General features: G+C 48.9%; 1 protein-coding gene across 4 annotated transcripts in view; it reads right to left on the bottom strand.

Moving 5' to 3' along the window:
- The window catches only part of LOC142436914 (thyrotropin-releasing hormone-degrading ectoenzyme-like), a 337,115-nt gene that overhangs the window by 22,538 nt on the left and 297,046 nt on the right, over positions 1–17,531 (bottom strand). For 3 of the 4 annotated variants that reach the window (XM_075540257.1, XM_075540259.1, XM_075540255.1), the window contains one exon: positions 12,425–12,556. The exons of the other annotated variant lie outside the window; for it this stretch is intronic. In XM_075540257.1, the coding sequence (XP_075396372.1) occupies positions 12,425–12,556 (132 nt within the window). The remainder of the gene's footprint in view (positions 1–12,424; positions 12,557–17,531) is intronic. 4 annotated transcript variants of the gene reach the window in all.

Raw genomic sequence — 17,531 nt, 5'->3', positions numbered from 1 at the left:
GCTGTGCAGACGTCGCCCAAGGGAATGTCATGAAGGAAATGGGTGTTCAGAAGGCTTGCGAGAACGACCAGAGCAGTTTTGGTTCAACTAAGAATGGCTAACCCTAATATCCTGCTTCTCACTCGCCTAGTCCTGAGGAAGTATCCAGGTACCTACTGCACAAAACAGTGACATTGGAAAAATCAGTGCCTTGAGAAGCCCAGGAGAGGCAGACGAGCCACCACTAGAGAGAACGGGCCTAGTCCTTGCCTAGAAAAATCGAAGCTACAGACAATAATCCTCGAAGCTGAATAAAGGTGTCCAGGCTCTGTTTCACTTGACCCCAAAGAGCCCATGCTCACTCTCCATGTAGGGAGCCAGCCAGTAAATTTCTAGGTGGACAAAGGGGTCACCTTCTTGGTTTCAGAAAAGACTACAGGTGCCTTGTCAAAAGGAAAGGCCATTACAGGGGCCCCAAGGCAGACCCAAGCACACCCATGGACAAGGGCCAGAATAACAGATTTAACACAAGAGACAGTTACACACACTCTCCTTCCTGGTAATGCCTCAATGCCCCTTTCCCCTAATTGATCGTTACTTATTATGAAAAATGGCAGGCATAATTACTTTCTCATCTGCTACAACCACCTTAACACTTGAACTTGAAAAGCCAAAAGTTTTGCTCACCGCTCCAATGTCAGAGTGATATGTGTTTTATCAAGGAGCAGAAGAGACCTCCTCAAAGGAACTTCTTGATAAATCGCTAAAAGATATTCCTTTTATTTGGGCAGAGAACAACGTGCGAGACCTTTCTGAACTTCAGGTGCCTGGGGTCGTACAACTTCTGAGCTCAGCTACACTGGTGTGTCAAGCTAACCCTACTCCCTGTATAGCAAAGGTGGGTATTTCTGTTCCCATTTGCAGACTAAAGAGGACAGGCATTTGGGTCCTCTGCAAGTCCACATGGAATGCTCCCCTGCTACCCATGCAGAAGCCGGGAACTGAGGACTTCCAACCAGTGCAGGTTCTCAGAGAGGCAAATGAGAGGATAGAAACTGGCCACCCCACGTGTCAAACCCCGAGACCCTCCTGAGTACTATTCCATCAAACTGAATTTGTTATACTGTTTTGGACTTAAAGGATGCTTTGTTCTCCATACCCGTGTCCCCTGCACATAAACCCAGTGAAGACTTACAGGGACACAAGGAGATACACCCCCAAACCACCTTGCTCTAGTATGCAGATGACCTCCTCCTGGCCTCCGAAACCCTGGAGGAATGCCAACGGGCTACCAAGGACCTGATAATAGTCCTTGGCCCATTGGGGTACAGGGTATCTGCAAGAAAGGCTCAACTGTGTGTCCATAAAGATGTATACCTAGGCTACCAACTGGAGGAGGGAAAGCGGACCTTGTCCCCCAGCCGCACTGAGGCGATCCTCAAAATCCCAGTCCCTGAGACTAAGAGGCAGTTGCAAGAGTTTCTAGGAGCTGTGGGGTACTGTCCATTGTGGAATTTGGGATTTGCAAAAACAACGAAACCCCTATATGCAAGTACTGGGGAAAGGAAAAAGAACTTAAATGGACTGAAGTAGAACAACAAGCGTTTGAATCCTTTAAAAAGTCGCTCATATGGGCAACCTCTCTTGCCCTACTAGACATAGTAAAGCCCTTCCAATTGTCTATGTGAGGCCAGAGGCACAGCAAAAGAAGTGCTAACTGAGAACTTGCGGCCATGGAAGAGACCTGTGGCCTATCTTTCAAAGAAACTGGACTCTGTAGCTGCAGGATGGCTGAGCTGCATGCGAGCTGAGGCTGCCACGGCCATCCTAGTCATAGAAGCTAGGAAGCTTACACTGGGACAGGATATTGCTGTGGTAGGGGGACCTATGGTTGAACCACTCCTAACCAGTCCGCCGGACCGGTGGATCTCGAATGCCAGGACTATACCACAAATCCCCAAGGTAGTGGCTGTGACCATGCCATCCCCAGTGTTACAGCCACAACCTACATACTCAGAAAATGATCTAAAGATAAGGCAAGAGCTGGCCTGCCAAAAAGACTGGGAGCATCCAGGGTGGCTGCTCCATCCTGATGGAAGAAGATTCATGCCAGAAGCTCTGGGAGAGATCTGATTCAAGGACTACATGAAGGTATGCATTTGGGATCCTCTCTAAACTGTCTCAGTTGCTTCTCAGGCCCTTTTACATACCCAGGCTTGGACACTGGGTGGCAGATGTCACCCACCGTTGATTGCACTGTGCTCGGGTAAACAATCCCAGAAAGAAAAGGAGCAACCCCAACCACGAGCTCGAGGTAGTAGTCCTGGAGAATTCTGGGAGGTGGACTTTATGGATATCAAACTTAGAAAGTATGGCTACCGATATTTGCTGGTGTTCGTAGACACATATTCTGGATGGGTGGAAGCCTTCCCAACCAAGAAGGAAACTGCAGCCACTGTGTGTAAATTATTAGTAACTAAAATCGTCCCTAGATTTGGCCTTCCCACCACCTTGGGGTCCAACAATGGCCCAACATTTATTGCTCAAATTACTAAAGTCTTAGCAATGCTCTTCAGGGCAAGTAGAAAAAAATAAACAGAACCCTAAAGGAATTGTTCGTTAAGTTGCATTTAGGACCTGGCGAGAACTGGGTTGATCCTTACTTTACCTTTTGCCCTACTTCAAGTCTGATGCACTCCCTATGTGAAAAGCATGACCCCATTTGAATTTATGTTTGGCAGACCTTCCCCAAATCCTCCCAAGATTGAAGGAAGTAGAAATAATGGAAGTCACTAATCGTTCCCTCATCGAGTGCCTGCAGGCTGTGCAACAGGTGAGAGACAAATCATCTGCTCTGACACCTTCATTTTGGGCCTAACCAAGGGAAAGGGAACAGGCAGCCAACAACGTGCAACCAGGAAACTGGACATGGGTAAAGAAGCAACAACCTGACACCTTAGAACCTAGGTGGACTGACCCATACCAAGTGATACTTACAACACCAACTGCTGTTAAAATAGTGGGGAGGGGGCCGTGGATTCATCAGTCATAAGTTAAAAAAAAAAGCCCTCCCTGAGCATATCCTGAAAAGATGGACACCCAGAAAGACGGAAAATCCCTCAAAATTAAGGCTTTACAGAACTTAATTGTTTTTCTCCGAGTATTGCTGACAGCACCCAGTGTTTCCCCCAAGTACAAACACATCTGTGGACTGCTATTCTAACCTCCAGCAGTGAATATGTAACCTCTTATACTGGGTATGACCCCCTGTTTTCATTTTGATTTGTTTGATTTGCTAGGAAAGAATTGGCATTCTGGATCCTTTAAAGGTAACGGGCACAATGGGACCTATACTGGAATCCCGTCCTATGGGTGCGGAATACCCTCTATAGAAAGAAGGCTCCAAACAAACCATGTCTATATATGCCCGGCTCATGGACTCCCTAACTGCCAAGGGGAGGGACATTACCATTGTGCAGCTTGGGGTTGTGAAACTATCATTTTCAGGGTGGAAACTTGTTAAAGATGACCCTATTATTTTTACAAGAATGAGACTCAAGTCGGAAGGGTTTGATCCCACTACGTGTATGGTTTCCAAATGTAGCCCAATAAGAATTGGATTCAAGCGTTATTGGGTTCACTGGGAAAACATGGGGAATTCAACATTATGTAAATGATAGAGATCCCGGGACAACCTTTTCTATCCAGCAAAGTAAAATATGGCAACCTGCCATCCGTACAAAGGCCCAAACCTCGGGATAAATCCTGAAGAGCCACAGCTGGTGTCATTAAGATTCCTTTGCCGCACCCTCCAGACTCTCCAGTAACTTTCCCGTTTACTGACAGCCCAACTCACAGGGCCCTTCTCATTCAGGAGCCACCTCAAGGTTCTGTGTTTGATTCTCGGGATGCTATATTCCAATTTATGAACTCAAATCCTCACCTCACAGCTGATTGTTGGCTTTGTCTGAACCCAGCTTCCCCTTACTATGTAGGCACAGGTACAAATAGCACTATTGGTACAGAGTGTAATCCAATTAGAAATGTTAGTGAAAAGGATTACACGAAGCAGCAGTCTATAGGTGATGTTAGTATGGACTCAAGTCTAAGCTCACTTTAAAAGATTTGCAAGGGCAAGGACTGTGTTTTTATTCATCTAAGTATCCCTTTAATATATCAAGATATCGAGATTTTTGCCTTCAAGCTGTTCCCATTGAACCAAATGTTGATCATAATTTGTTATCTGCTCCAATAAGTACTTTCTTTACTTGTTCCACAGGACGAACACCCTGTCTCTTTTCCCCAGTATTCATAGCGGACCCGGGTATTTGTGTGCTAGTGCATGTTAGTCCTCAAGTGTACCTGTGTTCTGGTGAAGGAGGTGTAGGGATAACTTTGGAATTTCCGGATGAGTTCAAAGAGCCCCAGTATTGGTCCCACTGGTAACAGGGCTTGGGATTATGGGATTAGCTGCAGTCGGGTCAGTTGCTTTAATACAAGGAAACTTAAACTATCAGACTCTTAGTCAGCAAATTGCTTTAGATCTACAGGGATTAAAAAAAAAACCTGTCTCCCATTTAGAAAGATCCCTAGACTCCCTTGTAGCAGTTGTGTTGCAAACCCGCCGAGGGCTTGACTTGCTCTTTTGGAAACAAGGAATGCTGTGCACAGCATTGGGAGAAACTAATTCTATGCAAAGCATTCGGGAATCAATAAAGATAGATGAGCCCTGGTTAGGAAAGGATTAGAACAAAGAGTCAAGAAAAGAAATGGAGGAACCAATTGGTTTGAAAAGCTACTTAATTGGTCAGCCTGGCTAACACCCTATGAACGGCCCTAGCCGGCCCCTAATCCTCCTCCTGCTAAGCCTCACATTTGGCCCAGTAATAACCAATAAGCTAGTGGCATTCCTTACACAGAAAGTACAAGCCACAAAACTCTTAGTGCTGAGCCCACCATACACTGGGCTGGCTACCGAAGATTCAATGATTTGAACTTGGCTAAGAACAGGAGAGAATATAGCAGCTCTGGGCAAAGCTTAAATAGCCTTGACAAGAGAAGTCATTTTGAGCTTTCAGAAGCCATTATGAATGGTAAATAAACTAGCTATGAACTGCCAATGAACTAGCTGATACTGGGGAGTTAGGCTGTGCAGACGTAGCCCAAGGGAACGTACAGAAGGAAATGGATGTTCAGAAGGCTTGCGAGAAGGACCAGAGCAGTTTTGGTTCAACTAAGAATGGCTAACCACAATACCTCGCCTCTGAGCTCTGCCTGCTTGCACACCTGCACATTGCAAAAGTATAAAAACCTTTGGAAAATTAGACTGGGGGGGCCGCTCAGTCTCCCGTCAAGAGAGCAGATGGTCTGGTCCCTGCGCAGGAAATGAAACTTGTTCTGCTGAACTTTCCGGCAGTCTGGGCGGTTTGCTGTCTGGGAATGGAGTGTAGCTACAACAGACACAGGTGGTGCCATTCTGCCTGAGAGTGGAGTCACGTGGCTGGGAAAATGGAGGCCGCAGGTTGCGGCCTAGCCGAAAGCCAGCCTGGAGCCGGCCACCCAGCCAGAGTCCTGCCCAAACCAACAGGGTGGACGCAGGCGCCCCCAGGCCTGCTGCTTGCCGGAGCCGCAGCACAACGCTGTGTCCCAGTCTTGGCACAACAGACTCCATTTTGAGTCCTGCACCTCCATCTTAGCTCTCAAGGCTGAACCCTAACCGACCTCCCCTCCCCTGCTCAACCCCAAATTCCTGGAACCAGCTCGTCCCAAAGCCAGAATGTTTTCTGAAGATATGGTCACTCCATCCTTCCTTGACATATAGATAAGATTAACGACCTTCTCCCTTCTGAAGCACCTGTGCGTGCAGAACCTCCCCAGCTATGATCCTCCCCAGCTGTGCCTGCCAACAGTGGGCATAAAAACGCCGCCAGGATTTTTTCCCCAGGCGCAGCTTCAATAGCTCAATATCCTGAGTTGCTGAACCCGCCCGCAAGCTTCTCAATAAAGCCTGCTTCTAAAACTTCGTTAATTGGGTCTTTCATTCTGTTTTCACATCCAAATAGACCTTGTGTTTTGGTGCCAAAAACCCGGGATAGGTGTGTGGCTCCCCCCTTCTTTTGGGGTCCCCTAAGAGCCACCCATCTTCCCCAAATCTCCAGGACCTTTAGGCGCGGCGCTTGCCTACGTTCAAAATCAGTCTATGGCTGCCCTGATGAGTCTCTCCCTCTCACTCAGACCTTGTGAAAGAAAAGACTTGTTTTTCTCTCCCAAGTTGCCTGGCCCTAGTCCCAGCTTAACAACCACGCACATTGGCTTCCGACGGGCATTTTTGATTTCAACGTTCTACAGGACCTGGACAATTTCTGCAGGAGGACTGGTAAGGATTCTGAAGTCCCCTATGTGCAGGCTTTTTGGGACTTGCCTTCCCGCCCTGACCTCTGTAGCCATTGTTCCGCCCGCCAAATACGGTTAGCTCTATCTCCTCAGCAGAAAGAACCTGCCATTCAAACCCCAGAAGAGCCAGCCAAGCTCCTCAGCGCGCCTCTCCCGCTGCCCTATCAGTCTCCCCCGCCCGCTGCGCCACCCCATCGCTCTCTCCTGTCCTCACCGCTTGCCTTTCATACCCGCTCCCACAACCCTCCAGCTGCCCTTTGTCCATTAAGAGAGGTTGCAGGTGTATAGGGACTCGTTCAAGTCCACGTCCCTTTTTCCTTAAAGGACCTGTCGCAGATAGAGACCCGCCTGGGCTCTTTCTCAGCAGACCCCTCTAAGTTTATTAAAGAATTTACCTACATTTCCCAAACGTATGATTTAACCTGGCATGGCATCCAAATTATCCTTGCTTCTACCCTTACTGCCGAGGAACGTACACAGACAAAAACCACGCTATCGACCCAAATGTCCCCTTGGGGGCGCATGGCATCCCAATAGAGGACCCCAGTTGGAGTTACCAGCCCGGCCGGGCGTCTGATCTTCCTTATAGAAACCTCATGCTCAGGTACCTCATTAGAGGTCTGGAAACAGTCTCCAACAAGGTTGTCAACTATGACAAACTGAGAGAAGTTACTGCTCTTTTTCTTAACCGCCTCCAGGAGGCACTCACAAAGTACACTCGTTTAGACCCAGGGTCTAAAAAGTGGGGCCTCTATTTTGGCCTCTCACTTCACCTTCCAGTCAGTCCCTGACATCAGAAAGAAAAGCTAAAGAAGGCTGAGGAGGTCCCTGAAACCCCTATACAGGATCTGGTAAAAATGGCATTTAAAGTTTTCAACGCTTGGGAGGAGCCAGCAGAGGCCACATGCCAGGTGAGGGTCCAACAGATGGTTAGCCTCCATTCCCAAGCCCTGGTAGCAGCCCTATGCCGGCAGGCAATCCCGTCCATCGCCACGCTCCCCAGGGGAGCCGGCACCTACCGCCAGGAGCCTGCTTCAAATGTGGCTGGGTCGGCCACTGGGCAAAAGTTTGCCCCAATCCCAAGCCTCCTACCAAGCCCTGCCCGCAGTGCAAACAGCCAGGCCACTGGAAGTCGAACTGCCTGACCCTGGCTCTGCCACCGGCTCTGCAAAGCCGAGGTGCCGAGATCCTGGAAACTCCAGACACATAGCTGCAAGGTATGGAGCTGCTGGGGTTCATGGACTGAAGAGGCCCTGGCTCCTCAACTCTGGTAACCCTCGCCGAGCCCAGGGTTGTGCTCCAGGTAGCGGACTACCTTCTCCATTTCGCCCTCTCACTCAGGCCCTACTTCCCCTTCCCTGGTCTCGGTTATGGGAATAGACAGGCCCCCCTCCCACTCTGCAGATCCTGTTACTGACTTAGCCCAACAACTTTCCCGCTCCTAGCTCAGTATGCTTTTTACCTCCCACTTACACTCCAACTTACACTGATCAGGAAAACACCCAGTATTGCTCTCTTCCTCAACAAAAATGGTGGGTACACAAATAGAACTTACTCATTCTCCCAAAGTTACAAGAGGAAACAATCATCACCAATATTCACAATTCTCCACACATCGGGCCAAAAGCTCTCTACACGTTTCTAACCCCATATTTCACCCCACTGGACTATGGAGTACTATCAACACAGTACATGCAAAATGCAACATCGGTGCCCTCTCCAATAGCCAGAAAGCTCAACACCCTCATAAACAGCTCCACCAGATGTAAGGGCACCTACTGGGACAGGACTGGCAGATAAACGTTACCCACATGCCAAAGCATAAGCGGTTTAAATATCTCCTCACTATGGTGAACACATTTTCAGGATGGATCAAAGCCTTTCCAACCTCCTCTGAGAGTGCAAGCATAGTCGCCACTCACCTTCTTCAAGACATCATTACTCGTTTTGGCCAGCCTGCTTCAATTCAGTCGGACAACGGTCCAGACTTCATATCTATGGTGCAGCAGGCAGTTTGCGCCTCACTGGGCATCTGCTGGAAACTCCACGCAGCCTACCACCCCCAGTCTTCTGGTAAGGTTGAACGAGCTAACGGTCTCATAAAACAACAGCTCACCAAACTCTCCCTAGAACTGCAACTTTCTTGGCCTCAACTATTACCCTTTGCTCTTATACTCGCCTTGGCGCAGCCCCTCAGGAGCCGTCCGGCCTCAGTCCTTTCAAAATACTCTACAGACAACCTTTCCTTTTCTCGCCTCTTCCTGCAACCGATTGCCCTCTGCTAGCTTTTTACCTTCCATACTTGTGCTTGCTCCACAACCTTCTTAGACAACACGCCAACTCTGCCATCCCTGAACCCTCTCTGACCTCTGCTGATCACCAAAAACCAGTGCATCCTGGATATGCTGTGTTAATTAAATCCCTTGCACCCAAACCCTTAGCACCCCGGTGGAAAGGCCCTTACACTGTCCCTTACCACTCCCTCAGCAATCAAGGTTCTTAGACTAGATTCCTGGGTACATTTGTCCCAAGTCCAGATGGCAGTAAACTCTGACCATGGCTCCCAGTGGTCTGCTCAGTCTACTGGTCCTATGTCTCTCTGCCTCACTCACCTCACCAAGCCAGACAGCTAAACCTAGTATAATTTCCCCTTTTGCCTGGCGATTTTACTTGACTGAAAACTATACCAATTACGCCTGCACTAAGTGTTATGATTATTTGCTGGCCACCGCTAACTGCCCACCCACAGGGGGCAGAGCACGCATATACTTAAATTTCACTGATTTTAAAACGCTTCCTGTATGACCAGAAGGCAACTACCCAATGTGCAAAAAAGTGAATGCAGAAAAATGTAGGGTGTCCTAGGTCTTCCTGCCAGATACTTTACCTTTCCCTTCGTCCCCAGGGATGATTCTACTACCATCAATCTAAATACACTCTCACAATCCCAGACCCCTGGGATAGCCGGTGGACGTCTCCGGTTCCAGGAGCCTAGTGCACCACTCGCCGAGAGAAATTTCTGGACGCCAAACTGTATGTATGGAGGTCGCTACTCCAGGTCCAATCCACCATCCACCGTAATATTCAGATCCAAGACCTTCAACTCACTAACTAAATTTCTAAACCTTCTGAGTCTCCCTTCTCCTGGCTCACCCTGCTTCAGCAGGGACTGGCCATCGCCACTTTGCTGGACTAGGCAACCTCTCCACCTGCTTCATGTGTGCGGCCCTAGAACGCCCTCCTCTGGTAGCAGTACCAGGTCCTGCCCTGTCATTTTCATCCAACGTAAAGACCACAAAAGCCATAACCATCCCCAACGTCCCTCTGTACATCCAACCAGAAAACACTCAAGTGCCCTTTTGCTACTCCAATCCATCGACACAGACATGTAATGTCACCCAAATCCCCTCCAAACCACTAACAGGGCCAGAAAAAATTTTCTTTTGGTGCAACCATACACTCACTATGCATATAAACATCAGTTCTACCTCTACCCGTCACTCTGGTTCCGCAGCTCCCTATATACACTCCGGCTGAGTTCCAGGACAAATACATCCAAGTATACAGTCGTCAAACTAAAAGAGCAGTTTTTCTCCTGATAGCAGTGAGAATCTCCTTCGCCTCAGCAGCAATTGCAGTAGGACTCAGCGGCGGAGCCCTTGGACACTATCATCACAGCAGACAAGTTAACCGCATGCTTCCAGCTGGCAGTCGATGCCTCTGCCAAGTCTCTAGCCTCCCTGCAAAGACAAATAACCTCTGTTGCCCAAGTTGCCTTGCAGAACCACCGCGCTTTACACCTCATCACGGCTGAAAAAGGAGGAACCTGCCTCTTCCTCCAGGAGGAAGGCTGTTATTATATCAATAAACTGGGGATTGTGGAAACTAGAGTCCAGATCCTCAACAAGCTAAACCGAGAGCTGCAAAACAACAGATTCAGAACAGATGGATCTTCCTCCTGGTGGAACTCTTCTCTGTACTCCTTCCTAGCCCTCATACTAGGACCCATAATTTTAGTTATAATTTTGCTCTTAATTGCTCCTTGTCTCATCCAGCTCCGGCAAAGTCGACTCCGCGAAATTACCCGTATAGCAGTTCACCAGCAATACCAACCTCTCCACCCTGTGCTAGGCCGCAACTGTCAGTACTCTGCCTGAAAAGCCCCTCCCCTTGCTTTTTACCCACTACCCACAGGAAGCAGTTACAGAAACGGTTACATCCCTTTTCCCTATAGGGCACAGTCTAAAATGTCCGGTCTTGGCACAACAGACTCCATTTTGAGTCCTGCACCTCCATCTTAGCTCTCAAGGCTGACCCCTAACCGACCTCCCCTCCCCTGCTCAACCCCAAATTCCTGGAACCAGCTCGTCCCAAAGCCAGAATGTTTTCTGAAGATATGGTCACTCCACGCATCCCTGACATATAGGTAAGATTAATGACCTTCTCCCTTCTGAAGCACCTGTGTGCGCAGATCCTCCCCAGCTTTGATCCTCCCCAGCTGTGCCTGCCAGCAGTGGGCATAAAAACGCTGCCAGGATTTTTTCCCCCTGCGCGGCTTCAATAGCTCAATACCCTGAGTTGCTGAACCTGCCCGCAAGCTTCTCAATAAAGCCTGCTTCTAAAACTTCGTTAATTGCATCTTTGATTCTGTTTTCACGTCCAAATAAACCTTATACACTGAGCCTCGAGAAGGCTTTGGGAGTCAAAATCCTCCCAGCCTCCAGGCAGCAGCGTCCCAGCCCCCTCACAAATGCAGCCCGGGAAGGCAGGCGAGTTCCCGGGAAAGCAGGCACGTCATGTCCCGCACACCAGCAAGACACGGCGCAAAGACGGACACCAGCAAGAAATGGCGCAAAGACGGACACCAGCAAGAAACGGCGCAAAGACGGACATCAGCAAGAAACGGCGCAAAGACGGACACCAGCAAGAAACGGCGCAAAGACGGACACCGTGAATTCAACCCAACAATTCTCCTGAGGGTGGTGAGGTAAAAGGAGCCCAGAGGGGCCCCCAATCCGTGAGACTAACATGGGAGGGCCCACTCCTGGGGCCGGCTTGCCTCATAGCTCCGAATCACACAGCACCGCTTCTTTTCGACCTCTCCGGGGACAGGTGTGCCACGGTCCTCGGCTCCACGCGAGAAACAGCTCACGCTGAGGCCTGGTTTGGGATCCCCGTGAGTTTTATGAGCGGTTAGGGAGGCGTGGTCGATGACGTGGGTCGACCCCATTGGCTGAATTGTTGAATTGAATTCACCTGGCCTAGGTGAGCCAATGCAGGTACAGCCCCACCCAGGCATAGCTCCCCCTCCTGGCTGGAAACCTGAACTTCTGAGCATGCAGTGAGCCACTGCTTCATGAGCCGGTAGCTTGGACCTCTGAGCATGTGTAATAGGCCTGCCAGTCCCTATGCTAGCTCCCTAACAGGTTTTCCAGCCAAAGGTCTGCCTTCTGGAGCTGTTCTACAGAAAGCACTTAGTTCCTGACCCCTATGCATTCGGGGTAATGGATGCCCTCGCTTCCGTGCTTGCTTCTATGTCATTCTGGAATGGTCCTTGTTTCACAGGTCGGCGAGGTCAGGAATTCTGGGCTGGTTGGCTACCAAGCACAAAATAAATAGCCAACAGATTGAAATCTCAACCCCTATATTGGTTTATTATCGACCACACAAACTTGTCTTCTGGAACTTCCCTCCTAAATTTCTGTACCCTTGAACTCCTTGACACATGTACTTGGAAAGCAAGGATTCCAAACTCTGATCATCATATCTGACTGCTCCCCCAGTCCCTCTGCACTGTCAACCAGCAAAGTCGGGCCTCTCCATTTCTCAGAAGCTGCAGATTGTTACGTGACATCACCCTGTGTTTAAATGTTAGTGATTATGCCACTTAAAAAACAAATGTGTGAGCCAACTGGGGGCAAACAAGACTCGTTTCAAACACCAGCTCTGTCTCCTCTAAGGGCCCGTGTACAACTGCGACAACACAACAGTGGGTCCTGCTGGGTCTCCATTAGCATCTGGGAGGAAGGTTATTTATTACAGGGAATCCTACCTTTGTCCCTTGGTGTTAATTGCAGACTCACTGGGTGACGGATTGTATCTGACACGCACCACGTTTGCCGCAGCAAACACCAACACTTTGTCAAACTCCGTTTGGTATTGCTCCATCCCTCCATTATTCTCCCTAATGACAAAAATAATTAACACATTCATATAAAAGCACAGGATGAGGATAGCTTTAATTTATGCATCTAGTTCAGGGTCATCCCTCTTATCAATATATGACAATCTAATGAGGCTTAATTAAAAAGTAGCAGTGAAGCAATTTAGGAAACTGAGGGATTGTCACGAGTCCTGGTTGTGACAGCATGTTTTGTGCACCATGGAAGATAACAGATTTGTCTTCTGTGGTATCTCATATCCATCATCCTCAAACTACCTGCTCTTAGGGGTAGAGAGAGCGAGCTTGTCTTTGAAAAAAATGCCTGGGTTTGGTAGCCGCTCACAGGATGGCAGGTGTAATGTATTATGAGAAATTAACAAATTTCTGAGAAGATGGCTATTGGAAGGTCTGGCTGGAGGGCAAGGTCATGGCCCTGAAGGATTCAGGATCCAGAAGTCAAGTCAGAACTGGATGCCAGAGACTTTCTCAATCCAGCCCTCTTTGCCCCTCCCCTAAGGCCAATACATTTCTAAGGGTTATGGATTCTACTTCAGAATCTTTCTCAAACCCAGGGCCCTCTTCACCATTATTGTCTAGACCTGGTCACCTCTTGCCTTATAAATAAAAATATGGGTTTATTGTAAGTCTGGGTCTGTTAGGTTTCTCGGGTGGGAAATGTCTCGGTCCTTGGCTACACACTGGAAAGAAATTCACACCAAAGCCTGGTTGGTAATCCGAGTGGGTTTATATACATGAGAGAAGAAGGTTCCGGCGTTACACTAAACTGAACACGGGCACCCTCATGACACTGCACACTCAGCCCTGCTGAGTGGAAGGCAGAGAAGCAGCTGAAGGGAAAGGGCGGTGGTCTCCAGATTCCAGCCTTTTAAGGGCTTTCAGCTGGGAGGCGTCAAGTAAGCTCTCCTGGCTTGGGCTTAGCCCGCATTGGCTTCCAACCTCCTGTAGGGGGCCCCCTAAGCATGGAGAGGAACAACCCCTTGTCTTGCTACCTAACCGGTCTACATTCCTGCATGGCTACATTGAGATGGAACTAGCCCCTTTAGACAGCCTGAGGGGTTCACCAGGAGACACGGGCCCCAGTGTTCCCTGTGACCACCTTAAACCTTAAACTACTGTTGGAGTTTATATTACCTGTGTGGGTCTGTGGGCATGGGACGTTTCCATGCCAGAGACCTGAAGTTACACAAATAGGCATCCAGAACAGAACTCATACAGGCTCTAATAAGATGCTCGGATGCTTCTCGCTAGGATGAGAATTTAACGAAGTGTGTGAGCAGTTCAGATCTTGTAAGGGAGAACAGGTCAGTAGGGTATCCAGAGAAGAGAGCAAAGGTCAGGGGAAAGGGAGGGGGCCCACAGACATCTGTGCTCTGTGTTTGGCCACAAGACAAGAAACCGGGTCTCCTTGCAAAAGAAAGCAGAACAGCAAGTCCCTCAGAACTACGACATTTTTAAACATGACCTATACAACACTCGGCTCTGGGAGGCGCCTTGGAAAACCATAAAAGCCCTAAAAGAGGGGCAAGGAGGAAGCCCAAGTCTTTGATTTTCCCTGCTGTGCTTTCAGTGTTGAAATGTCTGTGCACGGAGCCTTTGAAATTTCAGAATCAGAGAGTGGATTCATAAGCCAAGCTCCTGCTTTATTCTTCAATGCATTTTGGCCCAGTTTCTCCTTGGTGAGACATGTAACAGAAATTCTGGACTTAGGAGCCACTTGGTCCTTGGACACTAGGAGATTTCAGTGGAATCTGAAACAGGGCTCTAACCACCAGCTGGACTGGCCTAGGAAGCCCAAGTATTCATTCTCCCAAACACCAACCTCCCGTTGCTCTTCATCTGCCTGCACCTTGTTCAGCTTTAGTTGTCCGTGGAAGCGTTTGGCACCCATCTGATGCTTCGGAACCCAGAAAGGAGGAAAGGTAAAACTGGGATTCAAATGAAACAGACTTAAGCAGGACCATAGCCAAGATGTGCCCAGGGCTCCTCGCATCATTTGTCACCTTCATTTCCCTCTTTGGACTCAGACGTGGCAAGGTTCAGAAACAAGCTTTACCAGAAAGAACAGCTGTGAACCCAGCCTGCTTCCAAGTGAGAAAAAGCCCTTTACACATGAGTTCCTGAGGTCAGCCCAGCCCTGTGCGTCCCCACCCCTCCCAGAGTCCCTGGCTCTCTGGCGAAGCATTAAAGCAAGTGGAAACAGAGATTTGCTCAGAATAAAAAAATCGTTTTTCACAATAGCACGGCACGTTCTGGATGGCAATCACGGCTGCACAAACCATATCCATCCTCCAGCCATAATGTTGGCGCCTCAGTGACCACGCACATACATTGTGTGGCGAGACTCAGAGCCTATTCTATTTGTGGTCAATTGTTTCCTCCCTCTCCATACTTTACACTTAGGAGACATGCTCTCTGGAGGTGGTTGAGGCTTGTCTTCTCACCAATAATCATCTCCTACACCTTCCTTTACAGTCACTAATTTGATGTGTTCACTCAAAGAAATGCCAATAATATGAGCTTTCAGAGGAGAGCTCCTAGAGCTCCCCCAGACAACAAGGAGGCCGAGTGTCACCGTCATTATCCTGAGCTGGGAGGGGGCACTAGTGTTCTGGAAGCTGGGGATCCGTCACTGCCTGCCCACCGCACAGACAGAGCAGGTGCTGGTTATAATTGCTTCTAGACGTCCTGCCATGCTGAGTTGAAAGTCAAACCCGTAAACGCTGCCCGACTACAATAACACTGGAGTACACAGACATTTCTGCATCATTGCTGGGTGAAAATATACTGAGTGGAGTTGGATGAGATGGCAGCAAGTGCCTAAGGAGGGGATGCTGTGGGAATACCAACAAGATGACTGTCAGTCGCCGTTTCCTCCTCTCGTCTGCTTCCCCCCCCCCCTTTCTTTCAGGACCAAAAGACATGACAAATATGTAAGGAAACAAATTTGTTCATTTTTAGAGGAGTCTCCCACCCCCACCCCACCCCCATCCAACTCTGGCCTCCTTTGAGCAAGCCAGTAGAACTTTTTTTTTTTAAACCTGGCTTCTACTATGGCAATTTCCGGAGTTGCTATGTGGCTGTGTTTAAAAGTCGCCTTTGGGATCCAGAGCACAATCCTTGTCACAAAGGCATTCTCCCAGTCCCAAATAGCAATGCGACCTCCTTTCAGAAGGTTGTTCTTGTTTCTGTAGACCCATAAAGGAGTTCAAGCTGTTGATCTTGACCGTGGTTGTCGAGTCAGCCTCTCATGGGCACCTCATGGGAAGCAGAGCAAACTCTGCCAGTCTGTGCTATCACCAGGTCTGGGAGGGGAAGCCAACCGTGGCGGGCCAGAGGTCGATGTGTGGATGGAGATGATCAGGTCTTTCGTCCTTATTCTATTTCAGTCTGGAAACATCACATTTGTGAGTGGTGATACTGAGAGGGTTGTGGGAGGGTGGATTAGAAAGAGGGAACTGATTACAAGTATCTACATGTGACCTCCTCCCTGGGGGACGGACAACAGAAAAGTGGGTGAAGGGAGACATCGGAGCGGTCAAGATCCTGCCTTTTCAATTCCTCCATAGGGAGGCATGGTTGACGGTCATGGTCAACCCCAATGGCTGGATTGAATTCACCTGGCCCAGATGGGCCAATCCAGGTGTAATGCCCACCTAGGTGTACCACCCCTTCCTGGCCAGAAGTTTGAACCTGAGCATATGTAATGGATGACCCAGCCCTATGCTAAACCACCTAATAGTATTTGCAAGATGCCCAGCACCGTTCTAAGCTTTTTTGTGTATAATAATTCAATTATTCCACTTAACAAGCCTATGTGTGGACTCTATTTGGCCTCCTTTTACAGATGAAAAATCAGTGGCACAGGATGATAAAGTCATGAGCCTAGGACCACACAGTAAGGAAGTGGGAAGGAGAGATTTGGACCCAGGCTGCAGAGCCCATGCCTTGGGTGCCTACAGCTGCCATGTAGGACACAGAAAAGCATGGAGCAGACTCGGCGTAAGACATTAGGGAGTTGGGAGGACTGTAGCATGAATGTATGTGCTATGACTTCATGAGAGTAGCTGCTACTCAGATCCAGAAGAGAATACAAGCCTTTTGCAAAAAATATTTTTGCCAAGAGAGGGTGGAAAACTGCATCTTGTGCGAAATTCCCCCAACCTGCACATGTGCATAGCTATTTCAGAAGGTTCCAAACAATGTGTGCTGTGCGGTAAACCAAACTGAGCTCAGGGGGAGCTGGTCTGTGGGTTATGTTAGCCAGAAAGTGAGCAGTTTGAACTCACCAGCCACCACTCCAAGGGAGAAAGAGGAGGCTTTCTGCTCCCATGGACTTACAGCCTTCGAAGTGGCAGGGAGCATTTCCATGCGTCCTATGATTAGGATCTCAGAGAGTGAGGGTGGAGTTGGTTGAGACCTGTCTTCAGGGCATTTCCCAGAAGGGCTTCCTGCAGTGGCTCTGCCTTCAGGAATGTCTGATGACCTTGAGGGCAGCAAAGTCCTAAACACACTTGGGCAGTGGTTCTCAACCTTCCTAATACAGGTCCTCTTGTTGTGGTGATGCCCCCCTCCCCCAACCATTAAATGATTTTCTTGCTACTTCATCACTGTAATTTTCCTACAGTTATGAATTGGGTGAGCCCTGTGAAAGGGTCATATGACTCCCAAAGGGGTCGCAACCCACAGGTTGAGAACCACTGCACTAAGGGTTCCCCTCCCAGGCAGCCCTACCAGTGTCTGGTGTGCATAGTTCTGTGAGGTGAGAGAAATGGACTTAGTGTCTGCTTCTGGTGACAGTTGATGCAGGTGGGCTTTCTCCCTATGTCAAATCCCTCTAGAGCCATTTGTCACCACAACAGAGGGAGCCATGCACAAAAAAGCAAGAAGAGGATGCAGCACAGCAGGACAGCAAGCAGAACAATGATTGAATAAGCACAATTCACTTCAATCATGAATCGGGTGCCCTTGAGATGTG

The sequence above is a fragment of the Tenrec ecaudatus genome, unplaced genomic scaffold (genome assembly GCF_050624435.1).
Source record: "Tenrec ecaudatus isolate mTenEca1 unplaced genomic scaffold, mTenEca1.hap1 Scaffold_86, whole genome shotgun sequence".
In the NCBI taxonomy this organism is placed as follows: Eukaryota; Metazoa; Chordata; class Mammalia; order Afrosoricida; family Tenrecidae; genus Tenrec; species Tenrec ecaudatus.
Note: the sequence above shows the minus strand (reverse complement) of the source record. Positions and strands in the feature narration are given on the sequence as shown.